The sequence below is a fragment of the Labeo rohita genome, chromosome 5 (genome assembly GCF_022985175.1).
Source record: "Labeo rohita strain BAU-BD-2019 chromosome 5, IGBB_LRoh.1.0, whole genome shotgun sequence".
NCBI classification, from domain to species: domain Eukaryota; kingdom Metazoa; phylum Chordata; class Actinopteri; order Cypriniformes; family Cyprinidae; genus Labeo; species Labeo rohita.
Window position 1 is genome coordinate 34,375,029 of NC_066873.1, and position 27,205 is coordinate 34,402,233.

Genomic DNA, 27,205 nt, shown 5'->3' on the forward strand with positions numbered 1-27,205 from the left:
TCAATTTAAAGCATCCTTTCTAAATAAAAACATTAATTTCTATACTCAACTGTTTTAAATATTAATAACAATAATAATAAACATGTTTTTTGAACAGCAAATGAACATATTAGAACATACTAATTTCTGAAGGATCATGTGACACTGAAGACTGCAGTAATGATGCTGAAAATGTAGCTTTGATCACAGGAATATATTACATTTTAAAATATATTAAAACAGAAAACAGCTATTTTAAATAGTAAATAGTATTACTGTATTTTGAATCAAATAAATGCAGGCTTGGTGAGCAGAAGAAAATTCTTAAAAAAACATTACCATTTTTTGACTGGTTGTGTACATATATTTACGTATACTCTGATTTAAACTATGAATTAGAATTTTACATTAATATTAGATTTTTAAAAATACATAATTTATTTAAAATAATGTATTGTATTTATAGTACCTAGTAGAATTCAGATTAGGATGCCTCCCTTTTATTATTTTGCTTTCATTTCCTTTCTCAATTATATATTATATATGTAAATAATAAATAATATATACTGGACATGCTAAAAGCACAGTTTTAAAATTCAAGTAATAATTTATCATTAAATTCATATTTTCTTAAGGGAAGCACCTTTCACTAATGCATGGTCTCTTAAGGCTTCCGTTGGCTGGTCATATGATCTCTAAACACTATCGACCTGTCTTTTCTGGAGTAAAATGTATTTCTCTAGGCATTTAATAGTTTTAAACATTCATATTATTCATTTTTGTAAATGTGTTTTAAGCAGACAAATTACTTAGTTTTAATTAACGTTTAATATTTTGTCATTAACCTATCATAATTTCACTTCAAAACACCTGGCTCTCAGTTATAGGCTACATATCAGACGAAACACTGCCATCTACCGGACATGTGTATAAACGACGTCTGTAGGATCCTTACCTGCTTGTTCATATCACGAGAGATCCAACCGGCAAAGTTTACGACTTCAGACACTCCACACGATGTACTAATGTAAGTTACGTGCCAAGAAACACTTCTATATCTAACATATAAAAGTTGTATGTAAATACAACGTAGACGTGAGTTAAATTTTTTAAAATGTGCAAGTTTTTCCTCATTAAAATGATTTCCCCTTAAAAATCTATATGTTTAAAATAGTGTACACTCAAATGAGATGTAGACTGTATTTATATTAGTAAGTTACAACAGCACATGGGTCATTCTATAAGGGGTACATTTAGAATTTGACAATGTGAAGAAAAAAACTTAGAGCTATATAAATAAAGGTGATCTGTAGAAATATGTGCATAAAATACCATCTATATTTGCTATTGTCCACCATGTTGTCTCTACTGGGTAACACAGTTGACAGGTAACTTAGTTGACATTTTTAGCGTTTTGGGCCTATGCTCAACATGGAAACTTAAAACTACTGAGCATATGGAATGTTTAGAAATATATTTCCATAAACAAAACTTAAGTTTTAGTTAAATTGTCTTGTTAAAATTTGCAGCAATAATACATGTGTAACACTGTTGACAGTCAATTAATCCACTCCTGACACGGGTTTTCTAGTTCAACCAATATTAAGGGAAAGAGAGAGAAGGTAACTTATAGTGTCTCATCCATGTGCTTCTATAATATCATCATACTGTGCAAATTATGCAAGAACGGGACAAACCATTCTTTTTTGAGGGGGGTTTTCTAGTGGGTAACTTAGTTGACAATGGTTTTACGGTCACAAATAAAACAAGTTATCACAATAAACACTTATTATTTTTGAAGCACACACACAGAAATGTCTTGATAACCAAATCTAACTGAAGGCAAAACTATTAAATTAATTTATATTTCAGGTCATTTTCATGCTTAAATGCAACATAGAAAATCGGACCGCTGAATACCAGGGTTGTATGTGACATAATTTTTGAACAAATGATATGGCTTTTTCAACATATAGTAGTGTGATTGGGAAAAATGTAATTGTGTACTAGAAAATTAAGCATCGGGGCTTTATATTGATGAGAATATATTAAAAATATACTTCACGGACATGAGATGTATCCACAGTTATTGAATGACCCACATACTGAGCACATCTTGCATTTCATTTCATATCATATTGTCAAAAGACCTTTCGAAGTAACATTAGAAACATTTAAAGAAGACAGCATAAGGTAAAGTAGTACAGCGAAAATAGGCGCAGATATTCTCATGTGACGCTTTGTTATTGATCGATGTGTTGAAAATGTAAAATTTCATTAGTGTTTTAGATGAATAGATGTGAGATGTTTTCTGTACATATATTTATTGAATAGAAAACACAATTTTGTAGTGCATTAACTTATGACATTATGAAATATCTCATTAATTTAAAGAACCAATTAATTTAAAAAATAGACATTTCTATTCAGAAAAATTAAAATAAAATATTCAAGTACAAATTAGCATATTAAACATGAAAATTAAATGAGTAGACTACAATAATTACAGCTGGCAAAGCAGTAGTGTTTTTGTTAAATGCTTCAAGTACCACTGGAAGTAACATTTTAGTTTTTATTTTATGTGTTGTATGCAATTCTTGGTGTCTATCCACATTCTGTGTTTATTTTCAATTAGAAAAAAACAAGTTTTTAAGTTCATTGTCTTAAGTAACTTGGACATTGCCTTTTCAATCTCATTTTCACCACATCAATAGTCTGTTTGAACTGAGACTTTTAGAGTTAAAAGAGGTCCAAAGAGTTTTTAAAGCACGTGAAGTCCTGCAAATCTATTTTACTTTCCACAGAAGATGAACTGTAGATGTATTAGTGTTCAGAACTAATTCAGTTTTTGGCCCTGGTCTCTTTACTTAGCCCTCTTGCAGACTGGTTGCTGTCATTTTTCATCATATTCCTTTGACAGTATTAGAACATTTTCACACAATGGGTTTCCAACAGTAGTTTAAATCCCATTCTCAGCCTCTGTAAGTGTCTTTAGCACCAGTCAAACCTCTGTCCCACCATTCTGAAAAAGATTTGATTGGGAACTCGCAAGTAGCGGCAGAGCTTCTGGAAAGCCTCGTTGCTAAGTGGTGCATGTGGTCTTCCTTTAGACTCATCCAGGCACTTGTCGTGTCCCGCAGACAGCATACAATAAAACCCCTTGGTGACATTAAAGTAGAAATTGTCTGGCTTTATCCGAGGTGGAAGTTCCAGAAACTTCTCCGCCTTTTGCAGCTCAGGGAACGGATTTCTAATCAGTGCCTCTCCGTCCACAATGTGCATCTGCTCCCTGGGAAAAAGCTCCAACCATCTGGCAAGGTGCTGGTAGTAAAAGCTCCTCTGAAGGGCTTTGTATTTAGGATTGATGTGTCCTTGTGATAGCAGCAGCTCTTCGAGTGGCTGGTATGGCTTGTTTTGCTGAATTCGGTTGTGGAGAACTTGCGTGTAGTCTGATACAAGTCTCTCAGCAGGGTCACGAATGATCAGCAGCAGTTTCACAGCTGGATTCATGGCCCATATCCTCTTTGGGGCCAGTGGTGCTGTGAAGTAGCCAGGGGTCTTTTCCACCGTCAACTGCCCAGGGAGAGTGATGGGCATCTGGGCACGATACCAATCCAGACCCTTCCGAAAATTTTCATCCAGATTGAAGTAGTGGATCTCGTTCTTAGCTACTTCCACATCTGGATGGAGGTTGAGCATCTCCAGCAGGGCCCTGGTGCCTCCTTTGCGCACCCCGATGATTATGGCTCCCGGCAGGCGTTGCAAAGCTGAGCCATTGGAAGTTCCAGAAGGGGTCGCTGAAGTCACTGAGGACAGAGAGGCTCGCAGTTCATGTAGACAAACAAGCAGCTGTGCCTGGAGCAACAGCAGTAGGATCAAAGCCAGAAGCAGTGTCCAAAACATGGCGTCAGTCCAGTCAGGTCAAGGGCGGCACACAAACGAACACTGGCTGGAGATCTGGCTGATTTGCGCTGATGTATATTTCTAAAAAATAAAAAGAAAGTTCACAGGAAATTATTATTCAGAGAAAACACATAGCATTCACAGGAAAATATTAATTATTCATAGCACTAATCATGCATTGAAAGCCTAAAATATATCAAACATTCATTGTCAGAGTTGTCAGTTACTAACTTGTCAAACAGATGTAAAACGTATGTTAAAACAACAGCAGCAGCAATAGCAGGGCAGGAGTGTACTTCCGCAGTGTGATTTAATTAACAGAATTATTAAAACAGAGAGAAGAAACACATTAATCATTCATGAACAATAGTGCCTCAGAAATCTCCCTGGGTAAATTTACTCATCCCAATCCCACTGCTGTCTCACTGCTTCCCTCTAGTGCTCACTGTTATAGCAATCCTGAGCATAATCCCTCATGAGCCATGAGTCTTCCAATTAAGCTACTGTACCAGTCACACATTGGAGTTAATAGCCCAGTTCTTTATAACAGGAATAAGATTTGCTGGTAACACTTTTTAATAAGGTCCCATTTGTTAATGTTAGTTAATGCATTGGTGTATTGCTTATTGTTACAGTATTCAGTAATTTTTGTTAAAGGGATAGTTCGCCCAAAAATGAAAATTCTCTCATTGGTTATTCACCCTCATGTTGTTCCAAACCCACAAGACCTTCATTCATCTTCAAAACACAAATAAAGATGTTTTTGAGGAAATCCGAGAGCTTTCTGTCCCTACCTACCACGTTCAAGGCCCAGAAAGGTAATAAGTATATTCTTGAAGCTTCATAAAATTAAGGTTGAACCACTGATGTCACATGGACTATTTTATCCATGTTTTTCCCACCGTTTTGGACCTTGAATGTTTCGGTTGCATTACTGTCTATGCAGGGTCAGTAAGTTCTCGGATTTTATCAAAAATATCTTAATTTGTGTTCCGAAGATGAACAAAGGTCTTACAGGTTTGAAACGACACGAGGGTGAGTAATTAATGACAGAATTTTTATTTTTGGGTGAACTATCCCTTAAACATAAGTTAATACAACTTTTGATTTTAATAATGTATTAGTAAATGTTGAATTTATCATCAAGATTAATGAATGCTTTAGAAGTATATTGTAGCTCTAGAATTGTCATTGTTAGTTCATGTCAACTAATGCAGTTAATATTAACATTAACATGGAACCATATTGTGAAGTTTTACTGATTTATTTAAAGAGTACATTTCATAGTAGTTTAATTTCTTTACAAGTGGGTGAAAAAAATAATGATTAAGAATATAATAGTAAGCTAGTGAATGTTATTGAGAATTATCCTTATGATCTAATAAGAAATGGCTGTGAGTACTTAAGTTTAGAAGTAGTGCTGGGCAACGATTAATTGTGATTTATCGCATCCAAAATAAAAGTTTTGTGTACATAATATATATGTGTGTATTTATGATGTATATGTAAAGACACACATATATTATATTTATTTTGAAAATATTTACATGTGTATATTTATATTCATATAATTTATATTGTTTAGAAATATATTTAATAGACATTTACCAGGAGAATTTCAGTATTGCTGTCTGTCTTTATAGTGCTATTTTCTGGATTGTGCTTAATGCATGAACAGTGAGCCAAGGGGTATTTGTGTTTTTCAAAAACGGAGCGGAAAACTGTGTCTGTCTTGAGTTTGTGTAATATGTGATAGTGTTCTAGTGGTATTGTTTTTGTTCTGGGTGACCGGAAAAACTGAACTTTTTCACGAAGAAAAATTTAAGTAAAATGTTTCTGAAAGTTTATGCTTACCAAGACTGCATTCATTTGACCAAAATACAGTAAGAACACTAATACTGCGAAATATTATTTTGTAATTTAATATATTTTAAAATTCCTGTAATGGAAAAGCTGAATTTTCAGTAGCCAATTTCTTCAGTGTCACATAATTCTTTAGAAATCATTCTAATATAGATATTTTTCTTAAATATATACATGCATGTGTGCGTATTTATATATACACAATAAATATACACAGCACACAAACATATATTATGTACACAAAAACTTTTATTTTGGATGCGATTAATCACGATTAATTGTTGCCCAGCACTATTTAGAAGTATAAATGCAAAAAACCTTCAGTTTCTGAATTTTGCATGTATTTTACTGTATTTCAGTGATTGCGACTCTCAAGTCACATTTAACACAAAGACAGTTCATTAGGTTTTTTATTCTTCAGATTGAAAAGATATGTAGTTGCTTGTCCTCATAGCTATGAAAACTGATTCAATGGTTACATATTAATAGCTATACTCTTCAACACTCACAACTGGAAAATTACTCACAATTGTGTCTAAACATCATTTAAAAAGTGGTTATTTATAGCAGAACATCCAGTCTGCTCTTTTCCATGCAATGAAGGCGAATAGTGGCCATGGCTGTCATGCATGATTTTTCAACCTGTTTTCCTCACATAAGTTATCAAATGGCTTCAAAATACTTGGAACACATTGGCAAATTACACAGGCTATTTTATGATCCTTTTAAGTTGCTTCTTTGTCCTTTTGACAACCTCTGGACCATTTTCATTGTGTGGAAGGCAAACTCGTTTAAGGTTCATTGGAAAAAAGAAAGTCATGCATGTTTGAAAAACGACATTAGGGTGCTTATTTAATGACAGAATTTTCATCTCTGAATAAAAATGAAAATAACTAAACTAAAGGATATGGTAACTGATGCAAGTGGCTAATCAGAACATTTCTGACCTTTAAATTTCTGACACTCCTTTAAGATGATTCAACTACCATGTTTAGTAACCTCGCAGTTGTGATGTTATTGTACCCTGCTGCTGCTGCTGCCGGAGTCACGGGTTATTAATTTGCTCCTCATCTAGTTTTGAGCAGTCAGCCTTTGTAAACGAGCTGTGGTGTTGCTCTGTACGTTGTATAATTACACAGTTGGGAGTAAGTGTCGAGCCCTGTGGTCTTGCCACTCCTGCTTCAGCGTCAGCGTCATCATTACTGCTAAGCCTCATCAACTCTGCCATTACGGGCCTGAGTGTCTGTCTAATGTCTCCCACTTTATTCCCTCATCTCACAGTTTTAATCCTCAGAATGTGCCGCTTCTCTTCCTCGGGTTATGTCGTCTGTCGGTGGTGACAAATGTAGTCAGAAAACATAAAGAATACATTTACCAGGAGGTTTTTTAGTACTGCTGTCTGTCTTTATAGTGCTGTTTTCTGGATTGTGCTTTATGCATGAACAGTGAGCCATGGGGTATTTGTGTTTTTCAAAAATGGAGCGGAAAGCCGTGCCTGTTTTGAGTCTGTGTAGTATGTGATATTATTTTTTTGTTCTAGGTGACTGGAAAAAATGACCTTTTTTTTTTATTTATTTTTTTGAAAGAATGCTTATGCTTACCAAGACTGCATTTATTTGATCAAAATACAGTAAGAACAGTAATATTGTGAAATATTATTACAATGTTAAATAACAGTTTTGTATTTTAATATATTTTGAAATGTTATTCCTGTGATGGCAAAGCTGAATTTTCAGTAGCCAATTTCTTCAGTGTCACATAATCCTTCAGAAATCATTCTAATATGCTAATCTGATGCTCAAGAAACATTTATTATTATTATTCTCAATGTTAAAAACAGTTTTAGGTCCATCCCTAAACTTAAGCATCAGGATGGTTTGAGCAGTGCAAAAATGTACAAATGAGACTGGAGAAGTTTTCACCAGTTTCAACTTTAAAAACTTAAGTTTAGCTGCTGCCTTAACATTTTAAGTTAAATCATCTTAAAAGTGCAAGTCATTTCAACTCTCAAGCTAACTCAACTTAAAAGTACAAGTTATTTGAACTCATTTTATTGTAATGAGTTAAAATGACTTGTTGTTTTAAGTTGATTTAACTTAAAATTTTCTGCGTTTAGTCACCTTTCTTTGGTGTATCTTAGAAAATAATTAAGTTTTTTGTAAGCAAGAAAAATAAAGGTGTGTTGTTTTCAGAATTGATCGTATCTTTGCTTTCCAAAGGGTTCTTTCTCTGCAGTGAGATCTTTGAAGGACTGAAGCGTGTAAAGGATGAAAATTGGACCACACTTTTTTAAATGTTATCTAACATGCTCCTATTGCTATAAATATTAGTTTATAATAAAACTAAAATAGATGTGATTGCCACTTTGACAATCTAAATAATTTTAGAGTGTAGCCTATGTTCAGTTATTTAATGTCTTGTTAAATTTACAGAAAGGTTATATGGGATGGCATATTGGTCTCTGTACATTTTATAATTTAGAACCTACTTGAACTAAAATGTACTACTACTACTAATAAAGATGTCCAACAGAAGGCCAGTACACTACCAGTCAAAAGTTTTTGAACAGTAAGATTTTTTTATGTTTTTTAAGGAATTCATTTCTGCTCACCAAGCCTGCATTTATTTGATCCAAAATACAGGAAAAGCAGTAAAAATATATTTATTAATATATTTACAATAACTGCTTTCTATTTGAATATATTTTAAAATGTAATTTATTCCTGTGCAAAACATAAAGCTTTGATGAATATAAAGTTCAGAAGAACAGCATTAATCTGAAATAAAAATTGTTTGTAACATTATAAATGTCTTTGTCCTCACTTTTGATCAATTTAAAGCATCCTTGCTAAATTAAAAAATATAAACTTCTATAATTTCATTCCAAAAAAAGAGAATAATTATACTGACTCCAACTTTTGAATTGTATAGTGTATAATGTCACAAAAACTTTTTATTTCAGATAAATGCTGATCGTTGGATCTTTATATTCATCAAAGAATCCTGAAAAAAAGTACTCATTTGTTTTAAATATTGACAGTAATAATAAAAAATGTTTCTTGAATAGCAAATCATCATATCAGAATAATAGATCATGTGACACTGAAGTCTGGAATAAAGATGCTGAAAATGTAGCTTTGATCACAGGAATAAATTGCATTTTATAATATATATTTAAATAAATAGAAAGTAGTTATTTTAAATAGTAAAAATATTTCACAGTATTACTGCTTTTGCTGTATTTTGGATCAAATAAATGCAGACTTGGTGAGCAGAAGAGACTTAAAAAAAAAACATTAAAAATCTTACTGTTCAAAAACTTTTGACAGGTACTGTATGTTGGCGAAAACACTCTTGATGGGCACACAAATCGTCTTAAAGGAATCTATAGTGTGTGTTTCATCTTTATCAGGGACTCCCAGGCCTACTGATTGAGTCAGACCTCCAGTTTCAGACATTCTTAAGCAAACAAAGCTAGTCTCTCACTTTCTCTCACACACAAATTCTGTAGCTGAGAACAAAAAACGCATCCCTAATATACACACCCTCCACTGTCACCTCACACTGTGCAGTATAATCCTCTTTCCTGAATGCCATTGCGCACCAAAAGAAAGCACAGCGACGCACACACAGACACAAACCTCTGTTGATTTTCTTACACATTTTTGCATTTAGGCTCCTCAGCTTAGTGCAAACTTAGTCTCGCTTCTGTTTCCAGCACGCAGTAATCCTGCACACGGCCGTACGTGCCCAGCAGACTCACTCGTGAACAATCACAAGACAAGTATGGCAAGCGCACACACTCACGCAGACACGTATAAATACATGCACGCACTGCAAGAGTTTTGGCCTCTCGTAAAAGACAAAAAGAAGACCTGTGGGGAATGAGATCAAAGGACTTTTAGACGCATATTAGTATTTTATCTTTCCGATCTGACTGGATTGTTCAGAGCTCAGTGGCATCAAGCATGACCAATGCGTTTAGTCACCTTTCTTTGGTGTATCTTAGAAAATAATTAAGTTTTTTGTAAGCAAGAAAAATAAAGGTGTGTTGTTTTCAGAATTGATCGTATCTTTGCTTTCCAAAGGGTTCTTTCTCTGCAGTGAGATCTTTGAAGGACTGAAGCGTGTAAAGGATGAAAATCGGACCACACTTTTTTAAATGTTATCTAACATGCTCCTATTGCTATAACTATTAGTTTATAATAAAACTAAAATAGATGTGATTGCCACTTTGACAATCTAAATAATTTTAGAGTGTAGCCTATGTTCAGTTATTTAATGTCTTGTTAAATTTACAGAAAGGTTATATGGGATGGCATATTGGTCTCTGTACATTTTATAATTTAGAACCTACTTGAACTAAAATGTACTACTACTACTAATAAAGATGTCCAACAGAAGGCCAGTACACTACCAGTCAAAAGTTTTTGAACAGTAAGATTTTTTTATGTTTTTTAAGGAATTCATTTCTGCTCACCAAGCCTGCATTTATTTGATCCAAAATACAGGAAAAGCAGTAAAAATATATTTATTAATATATTTACAATAACTGCTTTCTATTTGAATATATTTTAAAATGTAATTTATTCCTGTGATCAAAGCTGAATTTTCAGCATCATTACTCCAGTCTTCAGTGTCACATGATCCTTCAGAAATCATTCTGATATGCTGATTTGCCATTGAAGAAACATTTATTATTATTATTATTATTATTATTATCAATATTCAAAACATTCTTTGATGAATAGAAAGATCCAAATGAATAATAAATTGATAATAAATTAATAAATTGACAAAAAATGATGATAAAGACATTTATAATGTTACAAAAAATTTCTATTTCAGATAAATGCTGTTTTTCTGAACTTTTATTCATCCAGAAACCTGAGGAAAATTCTACTCAGCTGTTTTTAAAAAATAATAATAATACATGTTTTTGGAGAAGCAAATTAGAATATTAGAATGATTTCTGAAGGATCATGTGACTGGAGTAATGATTATAAATTTCAACTTTGAAATCACAGAAATAAATTACATTTTAAAATATATTCAAATAAAATACAGCTATTTTAAATTTTAAATATTTCAAAATTGTACTGATTTTGCTGTACTTTGGACCAAATAAATGCAGGCTTGGTGAGTTCTTAAAAAAACATTTAAAAATCTTACTGTTCAAAAACTTTTGACTGGTAGTGTATTTGTACACTTAGTGCCAAGTGTCATGCACACAAAGACAAAACACCTTCAGGGTAACACATATGACACTAAATTAATGCAAAAAAGCAATATAACATTGCCATGAAATATCAAATTTATATTACTGATAATGCAGGGTCTTTTAGTCCTTTTAAGGTTCTTCACAATAAATGATATGGTAATTGATAGCTTTTACTTGCAAAAAACTTAAACATGACAGTATTTTACAGTAAAATAAATAAACCATGATAAACCATTTATAATTTTTCAGTTTTCGTATGGTAAAGCAACTTACAGAACTTCACAGCTTTGTGTTTATTTTATTGCAGGTGCAAATTGTTTCATTTGTCACATTTGACAGATGTGTTGTTCTTTGTGTACCGCAGTCTTCAAAGTAACGCTTTTGAATTTCTGAGTTGCTTTTCACAAGAAAATAAAATCCTGTGAAACATCCCTTTTTTAATTAGTTTACAAAAAAGGTTCATAAATCAGATGTTGCACAGCATTATTTTTTTACAAACATTTCAGAAGATGTGAGTGAGGGATGTGGCTGTGTATTATAAAAGTAAAAAAGTTTTGTGCGTTCCAGGTGATTCAGCAGCTTATTTGTCTCTCTCACACATACACACGCAAAGATTCACCAGACCTACTACAGGAAAAAGCCAAACGACTTTCAAGATTGTGCCAAGATTTCCTCCTCTTCCTCTTAAGTGAATGCAAATGGAGAATGAATGAGAGGATTAAACAGCATCTGAGAGGATGCGATTGTCTCTGTCGTTGGACTGAAAGAAACTGGGAAAAAATGTGCAGAAAGTGTCCCTTTGGATGCTTCTGAAAGATCTCATTCAATCTGTCCAATAGACACTGACCTTCAGTAAATCTGCTCAGTTTTTAGCACACGGACACCCCGCTAAGCCTCAAATTAGTCTCTTCATGAACCTCCCCGCACCCCACCAGTCTCTCACTCTTCCTCACTTCCATCTCTCTCCATCCCTCCCTCCTCTCTCTCGTTCTCGCTCTCATTTGCACTTGAAGATCTGGGTCAATCGAATCACACACTCTACAGCCCCCTCTGGTCTACATGTTCCTCGCATTGATAATGAGGAGTGTGTGTGTGTGTGTGAGGGGGGAGCATTTTGGTGTTTGGGTTGAAAATGGGTTGGGGGGGGCTGGTACCAGCAGAGGGGAGGGCTAAGTATGAGGGGGGCTTCACTCTAATTAAAGAGGTTGTTGGCATAGAGAACATGGCAACATTATTGGCATGAAAGTGTGTCTTCGTCTGGTCAGGTTTAGCAGCTAGTTCGTGATTAGCACTCTTCTCGTACAGTATGTGATGTGGAAATTCAGCATGTGGATGGAAGTAAAGAGAGCAAAAGTTATGATGGAGAAATAATACAGTCTGGTTTGTTATGTGTGTTCATTTACAGTCATGTCTGGGTTTGGTTGTTGTCAAGAAATCATATAGATTGTGTCAAGTGCTCTTCATTTTGCATTGTCCTAACATCTTGTGAATTGCCATTTTTACTCTGGGTTCTTCAAAGAATTTATAATAGTTTCAAAATAAATAAAAATACTTTCAATGTGAAATCAAAACCGCCAGTAGGTGTCAGCAAGTCACTGTTAAGTAAGTGAGTCATTGCGATTGAACTGAACCATTAAAAATGTTGCTCAAAGACGCAAAACAGTCCTGTGGCTGTGTTTGGAATGGTTATTTGTTGGTGAAATAAAGCAAAAACAGGCAATATGCTGTCTAAAATGTAAGTCTCTTAACATTAACTACTTGTTTATTGATAATCTTTTGCATAAAATCAGTATCACATTTGTAAATCATGCTGAGGTACTCTTCGTTAGATATTGACTAACTTTTTAACTTTCTGTGTGTCACAGAGAGAGAATGAGACAATCAACATTAATGGCACTTAGTCTTTTAGAAAACATAGCTAACTTAAGGACATCATAACTAACCACCATTAATTTACGGTTTGTGCGTCAGTAATAATGGTCCGTGGGGAAACACAGTGTTCCGTGTGTATTTACAGTAAATGGACTAAACGAAGCCTCAAGGCCTCGATTATTTTTTGTATTCGAGTTACTCGAGTTGAGGAATCATTTCAGCCCTAACGTGCAGTAAACAATAAAACTGTTTGTACTTTAATCCAGTGTGTTTATAATTAAGAAAATGCATTACAATAATATGGTAAGACACATCAATTTGCAATATCAAGCAGCAAAACGAGCTGTTTTGTACAGCTAAAAATAGCTGGATGCAGATGTGAGTCCGGAAGTAAGTCCGGAAGCCGGACTTACTGTTACTCTTTTTACTGTATTTTTGATCCAATAAATCCAATAAATCCAGCCTTGGTGAGCATAAGTTACTTCTTGCATAAACATAAAACACCCCAAACTTTTACACAGCAGTGTATGTACTTGACAAATCGTTGTAGTCCTAACATTAGCAACTTGCATCTTAAAAGCACACAAAAATGCTCTTCTGAACATCCAATAGGAATTACTTGTGGAACGATTTCTAATATTATCATCAAAAGCCCTGATGAGAGTTAGCAGTTTTTAGTAAAAATCATTTCTGTTGTAAACATCATTGAAGAAGCAACATTATCTGTTACCTGGCTGAAATACACATTTTAAACTGGTGTATGCCTTAAAAACTTTCTAAAAAAGTTGCTTCATAAGAACTGAAAATAATACTAGGATGTGTATTATAAAAATCTTTTAGAAATTCCACAGGTAAATACTATAATATTAATGCTGGGCGCAGTGTTGGGAGTAATGCATTACATGAAACGTGAGTTATGTAATCAGATTTTTTTCAAGTAACTAGTAAAGTAATGCACTACTTTTTAATTTTGGAAATATCTGAGTTACTTTTTCAAATAAGTAACGCCAGTTACTTTTTTTTATCCATTTATTGACTGACAAGTCTCCTCTAATTTTCCCCAACACTGACTGGGCGATTTGAACAATAATCTGTATCACTTTTTTTAATGATTCTGGCAGTTTGACGGTTTATCACGGTTGTCCCCTGACTGTGCTTTTATATTAATCAGAATGCATGAAACCGTTGCAGAACCACTGCGTTTTAATCATGATCCAACAAACAAGCTACTTGTGGCATGAGCAGATTTGATTTAAATTAGATTGTATAATTTAAAAATTTAAAGCAAAAACAGAATGGTCTCACCTGTGATTTTATGCTACATAAAACATAAATGAATGAAACAAAAACAGCAGATGAACTGAATGAGAACGCACATTCACTCTCTGACAGCAGGTGGTGCTTAAGGAACAGCAGCAAACGTTTCCTTTGTTACTGCGGTAAAAAAAAGCAGTGCAGCACTTTTAAATACTACATTAATATGTGTTATACGGAGGTAAGATGAAAATAAAAATACCATCTAAACTTTTTTGAAGACAGTCAGTTCCCCTCAGAGATACATTTATATAAACCCCTCACTCCCAGTTCAGTATTTAGAATTTTCTTTCTAGCTGATTTGCCTGCTATTATATTTTCTCCTCTTTGCATCAGTCTTCAGCGTCTCTGGCTTCTGTTAACACCCGTTTGCAGTTGGTTTATTTGCCCAGTTAAAGAATTAGTTGTGAGTGGATCTCCTATCAATTCAGGATGCTAAAAATTCCATACCATTTGCATAATTCAAAACGGTTTACCTTTTGAAACTGGAATCTCACCCAGTAATACATCACATACAGTATTATTATGAGAATTCATGTAGCCAGTAAATGTTTGGTCTCCTTTTTTCTCTCTGCCGTATGATTTTGATAGCTCAAAGGCTGTTGACTGAATTATGTATTATCATTATGCATTTAAAATATATTAACTAAAATCATTGCTGTGAGCCAGCAGCCTTTGAGCTATCAAACTGTAATTTTCCAATTTGGTATGACAAGCAAATCATTCAGTGATTAGCAATCTGGACTATGCCACAGGGGGCAAGAGATCGGGTTAGTAGTTCATGTCAAGTGACTTGTGTTTGCCTTTCGCTACAGGGGAAAGAATCTATTTCCTGTCTGTGTCTGGGGGGGCAATATCAATATTACAGATTTGAAGGGAAGGGGTAAACATTGGGAGGCAGTGGTCACGTCTACGGTAATCTGTCTCTCCGTAGGGGTGGGTGGACAGATGGAGGTTAGACTGTTCTGCTCAATACAACTAACCAATTGAGCATGTGGACCTGACAGCTACTGCCGGGTCACGGCAGGCGTGAGGGCTGAAGTGACACATTTAGCATTATTTCGTGTTGTATAGTGAAAGAAAATCCATAAAAGACAAAGGATAGATGAAATGAGATGAAATCAACAACATAACAACATGTTCTGTGCTATAGGCTATGTACCAATGCTGATTTAAAGTTTGGGCTTTTTAAAGTTTTTGAAAGAAGTCTCTTATGCTCAGCAGGCATGCACTTATTTGATCAAATCTACAGTAATATTATGAAATATTTTTACAATTTAAAATAACTGTTCTCTTTTTTAATATAGCTAAACATTTAATTTATTCCTGTGATTCAAAGCTGAATTTTCAGCAGCTGTTACACTATTCTTTAGTGTCACGTGATACTACAGAAGCCTTTTTTCTTATTATCAATGCTGCTTAATATTTTAGTGGAAACTGTGATAATTTCTTTTTTTTTGTTTCCTTTTTATTTGTTTGAAATAGTAATTATTTGTAGCACTTTAATGCATCCTTGCTGAAAAGAATGATTAACTATTGGTGTAATATTGGGAGGTCTATGGCAATTCACAGTTCTAAGCAAAACAAAACAAAAAACTTATGAATTCCACATTCCACTTATGAATGGAAGTGTATGCTACAAAAATAGACAATAATACTAAAGTTTTTTTGTTCTGCTCACCAAGCCTGCATTGATTTGATCCAAAGTACAGCAAATTTTGAAATATTTTAGTATTTAAAATAACTCTTTTCTATTTGAATATATTTTTAAAATGTGATTTATTCCTGAGATTTTAAAGCTGAATTTTCAGCTCACATGACCCTTCAGAAATCATTCTAATATTCTGATTTGCTTGCTCAAAAACATTTATTATTATTTATTATTATGTTGAAAACAGCTGAGTAAAATTTTTTACATTTACATAAATTACATTTAAATAAAATAAAATATATTCAAACAGAAAACAGTTATTTTAAATACTAAACATATTTCAAATTGTACTGTATTTGCTGTACTTTGGATCAAATAAATGCAGGCTTGCTGAGCAAAGGTGACTTCTTTAAAAACATTAAAAATTCCACTGTTCAAAAACTTTTGACTGGTAGTGTTGTTCATTGTCATTTAGTTCTAGTTTGACCATTTCAGTTAAAATGCACCATCAAATACATTTTTACTTCAGTAGAGGGAGTTTTATTAGAGTGTGCTCATAGATAAAGGGTTTGACCTAAAAAGTTTAAACTAGAGCTGAATGAGAGAAAGATGTGGAACTTCTCCTCCTGAGATAATGCAATATGCTAATTCTTATTGAAGTGAAAAAAGACTAGTTCACCCAAAAATGACAATTCTGTCATCATTTACTCACCCAAATGTCATTCCAAAAAGACTAACTTTCTTTTGTGAAACACACACACACAAAATGAGCAGCATCCCAAGTAATACCTGTTTCTTACCTTCACATTGTTCCAAACCTTTATGACTTACTTTCATCTGCAGAACACAAAAGAAGAAATTTTGGTAACCATTGATTTCTATTGTAAGGACAAAATTCTCTTCTTTTATGCTGCACAGAAAAAAAGTCATACAGGTCTGAAATGACATGAGGGTGACTTTTATTGTCTCTTCTTTGTATAGAACAGTTCACCTGAAACAATGTGCTGAGCTTTTTTCAGTTCCATGTAAAAAGAAAGCTTGAGGGTAATTAAATAACAATGTTTGGTTGAACTAATCATTTCAGAAATAAGAGTGAATCTTTAAGGCACGGCGAAGAACATGTTACAGGTATGAAATGTATTAGCCAGTAACATCATGATGGCTGTGAGGCATAACTACAATCCACAACTAGGGGTGATTCTCACACTCTCGTTAGTTTTAATCCACTTGTCTAGCGAATCCCAAAATGGACAGATAGATAGGGAGTGTTTCTATAAAACAAACAGCAAGAGGGTGAGAATGAACTTTTTTGCCAAAAAAGTGTTTTTCCAGATTTGCCTTTGCAATTGGCAATTAATCCCTGGAAAGGAAAAAGTTGTTTAGAGGCCAGATGAATGGAACTGTCAGTCTCAGAGCAGGTGGTTGTGCGTCTGCGTGCGAGCTTGCCGTCTTTCACCCGCGCTCAAATCTCAGAAGTAAGGTCTTTGGTTCTGCTCTTTGTCTTTCCTTGTGCTCGCGTTTCCACGCCAGGTTGTTGCTTTTGATTCGTCTTTAAATCCCCTCACATTCAAAGAACAGTGGAAAACATCTTCTTTGTAATTCTTTAAATGCTCACATGCTGAAAGAGCCTTGAGCTCACAGCTATATCCTTCGCTTATGGATATGCATGCATTGAATGGATGTGTTGTGCACGGAGGGATTTTTCTGCATCGCTGCCTGTGTTTTTGTTCTTCTATATTGTAAGGGAACAGTGGTCTGTTTTGTGTGTGTGTGTGTGTGTGTGTGCGTGTGTGGACAAGAAAGGGGTCCCGTCAGGCCCTGCTGTGTAATGCCAGGCAGTTCTGTATTTTGTGAGACATTTGGGATGCAGAATAAGATGTTATTTTTCTTGTTTTGCAGTGTGTTGGTTTTTCATACATATGTAGGGGAGAAAAGACTTCCACTATATTGTGGTGTATAGGGATGATCTAATGCATAATTCTGTCTCGGGATACACCAAGGTGTGCTCGAAGATGCAGTCGAAGTTTCTGGATATGTTTTGCAATGCTTTAGTCCCATAGGAAAGAAGTGAGGTCTATTTGATGTCTCAGTTATTTCTTCTAGACAGTGATGAGATTAAATGGAATGAGAATGAAGACTTCATTTAAGTCTGCTGCTTAGATTTTATTCCAGACAAAAGACTCGTAACATCACGTGTCTTCTTTAGAGTTTTAAAAGAGATCTTGACTATTAGGATTTCAATATGAAAGAGATTTCAGTATGAACTCAAGTATTTATCATCATCAAAGTTTTCCAAGACCAAGTATTATACGAGGCGAGCTATACCATATGATTCTGTTTGTAGAGAGACTACTTGAATCAATTTTATTAGACTAGATCAGGAGAGTAAATTAGAACTGTGAATTGCCATAGACCTCCCAATATTACACCAATATTTTCTTCTTATTTCAATATACAGTACATTGATTTGTGATTTGCAGAATATTTTGTGATTTATGTAATAACTGCAGTTTGATGTTATAATAAAAAAAGAGTTGACCCTGTAGGGTACTACCAGAAAGGTAGCAAGGACATCGATAAAATAGATCAAATGCATTGTGGTACTCACGTGAACACATGTTGAAGACTTGTTGAATAAAGTCGTTATTTTTTTCTTTGTGCACAAAAAGTATTCTTATATAAAATTAAGGTTGAACCACTGATGTCACATGGACTATTTTATCGATGTCCTTACTATCTTTCTGGGCCTTGAACGTGGTAGTTGCATTGCTGTCTATATGCAGGGTAAGAAATCTCTCGAAATCCATCAAAAATATCTTAATTTGTGTTCTGAAGATGAACGAAGTTCTTATGGGTTGGGACGACATGAGGGTGAGTACAAATTTTCATTTTTGGGTGAACTATGCATTTAAAGGAGAAGTTGACTTCCAGAACAAAAAGTTACAGATAATTTACTCATCCCCTTGTCATCCAAGATGTTCATGTCTTTTCCTTCTTCAGTTGTAAAGAAATATATTATTTGAGGAAACATTTCAGGATTTCTCTCCATATAGTGGACTTCAATGGTGCCTGTGAGTTTGAACTTCCAAAATGCAGTTTAAAAGGGCTCTAAACAATACCAGCCGAAGAAGAAGGATCTTATCTAGCAAAACGATCAGTTATTTTTATAAAAAAAATAGACAATTTATATACTTTTTAACCTCAAATGCTCGTCTTGTCTAGCTCTGCGTGAACTCTGTGTAATCCGGTTTAATACAGTTGGGGTATGTCGAAAAACTCCCATCTCATTTTCTTCTCCAACTTCAAAATCGTCCTACATCACTGTTTTACATTTTTTTTTTTTTCATAAAGGGAGTTTGATTTTCTTCTCATGTTCACTTTGTAAACACTGGGTCAGTACTTCTGCGAAGTTGGAGGAGAAAATGAGATGGGAGTTTTTCGGCATATTCTAACTGTCTTGAACCGGAATGCAGAGTATATAAATTTGACTTTTTTTTTTTTAGAAAATAACGTTTTGGTAGATAAGACCCTTCCTCCTCAGCTGGGATCATTTAAAGCCCTTTGAAGCTGCATTTAAACTGCATTTTGGAAATTCAAACTCGGGGCACCATAGAAGTCCATTATGGAGAGAAATCCTGAAATGTTTTCCTCAAAAAACTTAATTTCTTTAGGACTGAAGAAAGAAAGACATGAACATCTTGGATGCCAAAGGGGTGAGTAAATTATCTGGAAATTTTTGTTCTGGAAGTGAACCTCTCCTTTAAGTCAAGTTTTAACCAGAAGTCACACAGCTATCTAAAATAGCCTGTTTTTGATTGGTCATTCGCTGCATTCAGAGGTAAAACATTTCCTAATAAAGACTGGTGTCCACAGCAATGCTGTACTGTTATAACTGACTGCTCATCTGGGAAATATCATTTTCTGCTGTGGTTGTGTGCTGTCTCTATAAGTAAATGATTGTCTCAATTATTTGCATTACAGTTTAACACAATTCAAAGTATCAAAGCTGATACTCAAATGAGGCATAACTGAGAACTCCGAAGTAAATGAAGCATATGTACGTCTATGAAAGAGCAACCTCTGAGCAATAGCATTTTCCTCAGGGGCTTTTGTAATGCGCTCTGTGTTGTTGTGTGGTTACATTTTTTCCTATTTTTCTTGTGTTGTGCTTTAGCTTTGTAAAGCTATAGGGGAGAGCGCTGCGTGAAGGGTGGTCAGCAGAAGAGCAGTAGCCTGTCATCTTTATAAACTAAACTGTCAACACTAATGACCCAAGAAACAAACCAAAAATACTCCCCCATACACAAGTACACACACTCACTCATGTGCATATAAACAAACACACGAATCCCTGTCTGCTTATCCAAGGATATGGCAATCTAATATTAAAAGGATAAACCAGTTTGTTTTAGGACTTTATAGGGATTTTTTTTTCTGAGAACAGAGTGGTTTTGTCTGAAGTACAGTCCCTGTGACGTACATAATGACCTCTGTGCTGCAGCGTAACCTTCACACTCATCTGTACGGCCTGAGGCCGCTCACTTTATCGTAAGATGAGTAAAGCAGAGACATTAAATGCATATTAAAAGGTCACAACTGCAAACAAGTGCTTAAAGGCAAATAAAAAAGATACAAATAACAAAAAATGCTAAGCAGACCTACATCAGGTGATATGATAGAGATGTCACTTTCTGTTTTTGTCCCATGCTAGTTAAATTGGTGTTCAGTATATTAAAAAACTGATAAACATGTACATGTTTGAAGTTGACTGATAAACATGTACATGGAGTCCATCTTTCTATTTGAGTAGGGAACCCCACAGCAGATTTGACCATCTGTCAATCAATGGGGTTTCCAAGCTGTCCAGCTTGGACTTGGGCCTTTCGGTTATATACTGTAGTCCTAGTGTGTGGGTGTGTGTTTGTTTTGGTGTACTACATGGTTTCTGTGTGAGTTGCGATAGCCTAATGTCTGGGTAGGTGAGTCACTGACAGATAAATGACCCACCACGGTTATTTAGCTATCCATGAACAAAGTCAGATAAACACTATGTGTCAGCTTACTGTAAAGAGTATTTTTTTTATGTTTTAACTTCTGCAGAGAATTACCGCAATTACAAAGACTTGTACATACAGTCTACTTTAGAGAAAGAGTGTATTAAAAATAAAAAGTATATTAAAACTAGACTAAAGTGCAAAACCGTAGGTTGCAATAATAGAATAGGTGCTTGTTGAGTTGTTTAAATTAAAATTAAGCACAACAGAGGACGTTAAGATGTTTAAGTAATTCAGTGGCCTGGATTTTTATGTCTCGCAGGCTCGTTTAAAAATTAAATATGGCGTCGACTGGGTCCATTTGGTAATTGATTTCTTTTGTGGCTTATTCTGCCTTTTATTTCTTTTATGCTTCTACCGGGGTAAGATTATGTTGTCCTCTTCTGCCGGTGCAGTGTGCACATAATTTATCCTCCTAAGACCCAGGAAAAGAATTTAGTAAAAAATTCGTATTTTTCCATGTCATTACATTGTTTAGAGCGTTAATAAAATGTAAAAAAAAAAAAACATTTAAAAGATATTTCATTCATAAGTTCTGCTATGTCCTCGGTAGAGGACATCGGGATTAAATTTTTTACAAAAAATAAAAAGACGTGAATAAACATGCATAGGCAAAAACAATAGATTTTTTTTTTTTAAATCACCAATACATTTTTAGTTTTCAGAATTTTTTTTTTTTTTGTAACCAAACTTTGTATAAAGATGAGTCTCAACTATGTTATAATGCAATGATTTTATATACCATTTTTATGCAAAATGTGTGTAAAATAAACGTTTTTACTCATTATATACAATGTATCTATAAACTAAATCTAATTTGCATATTAATGTGTTTTTGGGCCAACATGTAATAAAATAATTGACAAGAGTTTCATAATAATATATAATATTTCATAGGAATATTTAAATATAATTTCTCTCCTTATTCATTTGTTGCGTCTCCCAAAATGCATAATAAACATGCTTTTAGTCCCAGTGTCCTCATATGAGGACTAAAATCAACACGAGGTATAAAATCAACGTCCTGTTTCATAACACAAAGTCATATTTTGATGAAACCCCATAAAATTTTTCTGAGATGTTGATTTATGACAGTTTAAAAAATTAGTCAGATTTAAATGAAAATTACAAAGTTTTATCATATTTCCATAAGTGTGTCACTAAATTAATATTAGACATTTCTGAAGACCAAGGAGAGGGAGTGGTTATGGTGAAACATCCAAACATTTAGTATCTCTGAAAAGCCCTGAATGTGCTCTGTACAGGACATCCAGACTTAAAACTGTGGCATGTACAGTCTCAGAGACATTTACTGAAATATAATGTCCTCATATGAGGACGCAAGGTCTCAGGAGGTTATAAATCTCCATTTTAATGCATAAATGGGTTTGTATTTGAAATGCTGTAAGCATTTTGATTACGTACTGACTAATTATTAACACTAATCTTATTCAGCCATATTTAATATATTATTGTCTTTAACAGTACAGCGAGTTTCTATTCCATGTTCTTGGATAAAAGCAGACCACCCACGTCTGAGTCTTTTGTTTCAGGTAATCATACCGATGTAATGCCGTGGAGTGAACCTGTTTGATCTTGTTCTTAACTAAACTTTTCAACAGACATATGCGACTCTTTTCCTCTCGTCTCTCTCTGCTTTTTTATGTATGGTTCATTGCACTTAGTAGCAGTTCTGTGCTCATAAAATATGATATCTATTATTCACGTCTTCCTCTATTGCTAATGCTCCAACATTTTATGCCCCCATGAAGTCATGCTAGCTCAGAGGTGACAGAGATTCGTCTAATCCAGATCAATCTGTTTTTTTTTCCCTTCCTTTGTCAACATCTTGCACTGAACATCTTAATCAAATATGTTTATGTAAAGGAAAGCAGCTTACTGTGATTTCACCAAGTAGGACATGTTACTGGATCAACATCCTAGGTCTGGGCACAACACTATTTTCAACAAATCAGATTTTATGGTTGCAGCTTGAACAACATCCATATTAACCTTCATAATATCTATTTGATGTTAGTAGTAGGCTGTGGGTAGGAATGGGGTTTAGTAAAGTAAATTTCACCATACTGACATGTGCTGTAAGAACAGAGAGAGTTTTATCATTACATTTTAATGCCTGACAGATTTTCCCATTTAATTAAGGCTGGAATATGAATTTTGCCTAGATTTTTGCCCCAATTTACAGTCTGGAGAAGTTGAAAGTTGCCGAAAGTCAGAGCCAGTCTGCAGATCTAAGTTTACAGATTTCATAGAAAATGCGTTGTGTGTGATGGTCATAGTCTCTGATGTTTTAGCTTCAGACTATGAATCCATCTGGTCGAGGATAACAAAACATGATATGCTGAGCTGATTTTAGAACACATACTGTTTTCAGCTGTCTCTTTTAGTGTATGATGCCTACTTGCCTAGTTTTTACTCTGTAACTATTTACATTAAGTGTATAGTTCAAATCTATTAACATATTTACTGACATATTTACTTTAGAAAAATTACAATTAAACTTTATTTAGAGTACGACTTGAGCACAATTCTTAATATTTAGCTTAAAATGTGTTTTAATGTCACTACTGATGAGAATTTTTTTTTTATCTTTGAATAATATCGGTCTTTAAATGCAAGATATTTAAAGTGTACCTGAAGTATACTTGCAATAGTTCCACTTTAGCACAATGAAATATCCTTTAGTATATCTCTAGTTGGACTTCAACACTACTTCCGCACAATTAGTGCTTTAAGTACAAAATTAGTTGTTCCAATTTAGCAGACTTCAAGTATACCAGTTTAGTACACTAAAAATACAATTTCAGGGTATTTTTAGTAATCACGTATGTAAATGTATTTGTAGTATACTTGGCAAAATAAATGTATTTAAAATACATTTCTTTTTCACTAGGGTTTAAACGCCTGATCTGAATTTGGTGGAGTGTGAGGTCACATGCTGCGTTTATGATTTGATACAATAAATTTTGCATCATGTGTGGAGAACACAACAAATTAGCCCTATTAACTCAGTCATCCATTCATCCTTTTGTGACTCCCATGGCCACACCGCCTTCCAGAAACTACTGACTCACATACACAAACATTCACATGACAGAGAATGTTCATATCTAATCTGAAATTAGATTTATTTTCTCATAGAACAAAACTTGAAATATAATCAGAATGCTTGCTACTCTGCCTCTCAAGGGCAGAAATAGCTTTTATATTCATATCTACTGTACAATAAAAGTTCCTTATTGGAAGTCATTGGTTTACTAAAGAATCTTTAACATCAATAAAAGCTCTTCATTGCATAAAAGGTTTTTTATAGTGGAAAAAGGGTCATTAGATGATTCAAATGTTCTTTATGCTAGGAGAAAAATGGTTCTTTTTTAAAAGCATTTCACTGAAAGGTTCTGTGGAGTACCAAAATATTGTGTACATCTGTACATATGTGACCAGGTACCAAAAAACATTTTTTAAAACTGAGATTTATACGTCATCTGAAAGCTAAATAAATACGTTTTCCCTTGATGTATGGTATGGATGTGTGTATTGGCTGGAATCTGACGATGCAAAAAAAATCCAAATACTAAGAAAATCGCCTTTAAAATTTTTTCAAATGAAGTTCTTAGCAATGCATATTACTAATTAAACATTAAGTTTTGATATATTTATGGTAGGAAATTTACAAAATGTCTTCATGGAACATAATCTTTACTTAACATCCTAATTATTTTTGGCATAAAAGTAAAATCGAACATTTTGACCCATACAATGTATTTTTGGCTATTGCTACAAATATACCCGTGCTACTTAAGACTGGTTTTGTGGTCCAGGGTCACATATGTACACATGTGTATTGTGTGTCTATATATATTTTCACTTTACCAGGTGATTGGCAGTTGTTGACATTTGTAAAGTAATTTCAGCATTTAGTGCTGGACAACGATTATTCACATCCAAAATAAAAGTTTTTATGTACATAATATATATATATATATATATATATATATATATATACTGTATGTGTGTGTCTTTATATATACATAATAAATACACACAGTACACAAACATATGTAAAAAAAAAAAAAATATATATATATATATATATATATATATATATAATTTTTTTGTTAAACAAAAAATAAAATAATAATAAAATAAATAAATAAATAAAATAAACAAAAAAAATGTATATATATACATTATGTGTATATGTGTATACGATATATAACATTAAAGACCTGCATCAATCATCTGGAAAGGGAATCTTCAGAAAATGTGAAAAATTTTGTATTCTAAAATCCAAAAGAATAAAAGTCAGATCTTACTGACACCTGGCTTTCAGGAGACCCTACATTGGTCTCTGAAGTTATATTACCTCTTCTAAGAACAATAACAACATCTCTTTATCATGTCAAGTCTGTAAGAAGGCAGTTATTGTGCCTCTGTAAAGGTTCTTTTTTGTAATCTATGGTTCAGTTTAGAACCTTTAACATCCATGGAACCTTTCCATTCCATTCTGTAGTCAAAAAAGATTCTTTAGAATTTTAAATGCTCCTCATATTTAGAAAAACAATGATTATTTTGAGAACTGTTCATTGAAAGGTTCTTTTATGGCATTGCTGCAAAGCCCCCTTTTGGAACCTTTATTTTTAAAAGTGCACTAGGATCTACTAATGAAGTGGTTTTACTTTTTAAAGCACATTTTAAATCTGACATGCTGTAGGCAACAATACACATGGGACATCTTAAGCACAGTTCAAAGTTCTGGTTAAAATTCAAGATTTGCTGAGGAGCACAGACGTGGTTCTACAGAGTTTCTCTGACCAAACACTCCGGTCAACCGGGGGAAATGAAACTGAGAAGGAAAACAGCAATAGAACAGGAGCTTACCTGAGCTTTGTCTCCTTCAGTCAGTCAGTTTCTCTCAAGTGTTTCGTCCTGATGTTTTCGGGACTTTCATTCTTCTCTATTCCATCCTTCAGAGCACTTCAGTGTATTTCCAGCCTCTTTTTTGTTTTATTCTGTTCTTGCTGTCTCTTCTCTCAGTCTCCTGTATTCTGTAACGGCAGTTTTAAAGTTGAGGTGGCGTAGCTTCTTCTCCAGACTCTCTAGGCAGGAAAAGAGTAAAAATAAAAATCAAGGTTGTAAAAGGAAACTGTGAGCGTGTGAGCGAGGGAGGTGAATGAATTAGAAAGTGTGTCTACATGCTGTGTGTGTCTGTCAAGTACGTGTGGATGGAGTGTGTGTATGAGTGAATGAACAACAGAGAGAGAGGGAGAGAGAGCACAAACACGTCGACCCTGAGGGAAATTCCTCCCTCCCTCGCTCTCACCATCTCTCTCTCTCTCTCTTTCTCTCTATCGAGCCCCCCTCCTATCATCTATACTATCGCTCTGTCTCTTCCCCCAGCCTCTCTCTCTCTCTCTCTCTTTCTTTTCTCTATATTGTTTAATTTGCGTTTCATCGCCTTTTCTCATCCAAATACATGAACTCATTCTTCACTTTGTCTCCAAATGTCATTTTTTTTGTACTCCTCATATCCCACGTTCAGAACAGCCTGTTTCTTTTCCAGCTCTGTGTTTTTCTGTTCAAGGGCTTTGGAATGTATTTGCCCCAGAAAATCCCCAAAATCATGAATAACTTACAGGGTGCTGGCTCACAAACACACAGGGCACAAATAGATGGGCAGCATGTATAGCTCTAGTGTGTCTGTTAATCTTCAAATGCGCAGCACACATTCTCTGTATGACGGTACATTACCCACGCTGGAATAATAATCGTGTGTGATGCAGAAAGTATATTTGTATTTTTTCTTCTTCTTTTTTTTGGCTTTTTCTCTGCACTTCATGTGCTGTGAATAAAACATGAAAGAATTTTTGAGGGTTCTCCTATAAGCTTGTGCAGCAGAAAATATTTTGGTAGTACATGGATACTTTCACCATTTCTCTGAGCTTTTTATTGACAAAGATTTTAGGATTAAAGTTATATTAATGTATAAACTTCCATGAATCCATTTATATTAGGTTGTGAAACTGGTCATCATGTCTTGTTTTTTTTTCTATATCCATCTATCCATCTATCTATCATCTCATGTAATAAATGAAATAATAATATAATAATATATAAAAATCAGTTATTAATAATTGATAAATAGAATGTGGATCAGGTGTTATTGTTTTATTATGAAATTTGAAGAGAATATGAATATTACAGATTTTTGTCTAATAATGGATAGCTTTTCTAGCTTCTCTAGCTGGAAACTTGTTGGTTTTGGGTCTTTTGAACTTTATTATCAAAGGGGGAGCATAAACTGTAATATTACATTTACAGTTTCAA

The 27,205-nt window shown here is 34.1% G+C and overlaps 1 protein-coding gene across 1 annotated transcript; it reads right to left on the minus strand.

The window, feature by feature from the left end:
* Window positions 1–2,299: 2,299 nt before the first annotated feature.
* hs3st1l2 (heparan sulfate (glucosamine) 3-O-sulfotransferase 1-like 2) lies at window positions 2,300–26,136 on the minus strand. Its single transcript, XM_051108873.1, has 2 exons — window positions 25,760–26,136; window positions 2,300–3,963 (listed from the first exon to the last, which is right to left on the minus strand). Exon 2 carries the CDS (start codon window positions 3,880–3,882, stop codon window positions 2,971–2,973), a length of 912 nt encoding a protein of 303 aa, XP_050964830.1. The 5' UTR covers window positions 3,883–3,963; window positions 25,760–26,136; the 3' UTR covers window positions 2,300–2,970.
* Window positions 26,137–27,205: the final 1,069 nt, after the last annotated feature.

What these genes read in the sequence shown, in the direction of transcription:
- hs3st1l2 (XM_051108873.1), bottom strand. Translation starts at nt 3,882, where the DNA reads ATGTTTTGGACACTGCTTCTGGCTTTGATCCTACTGCTGTTGCTCCAG.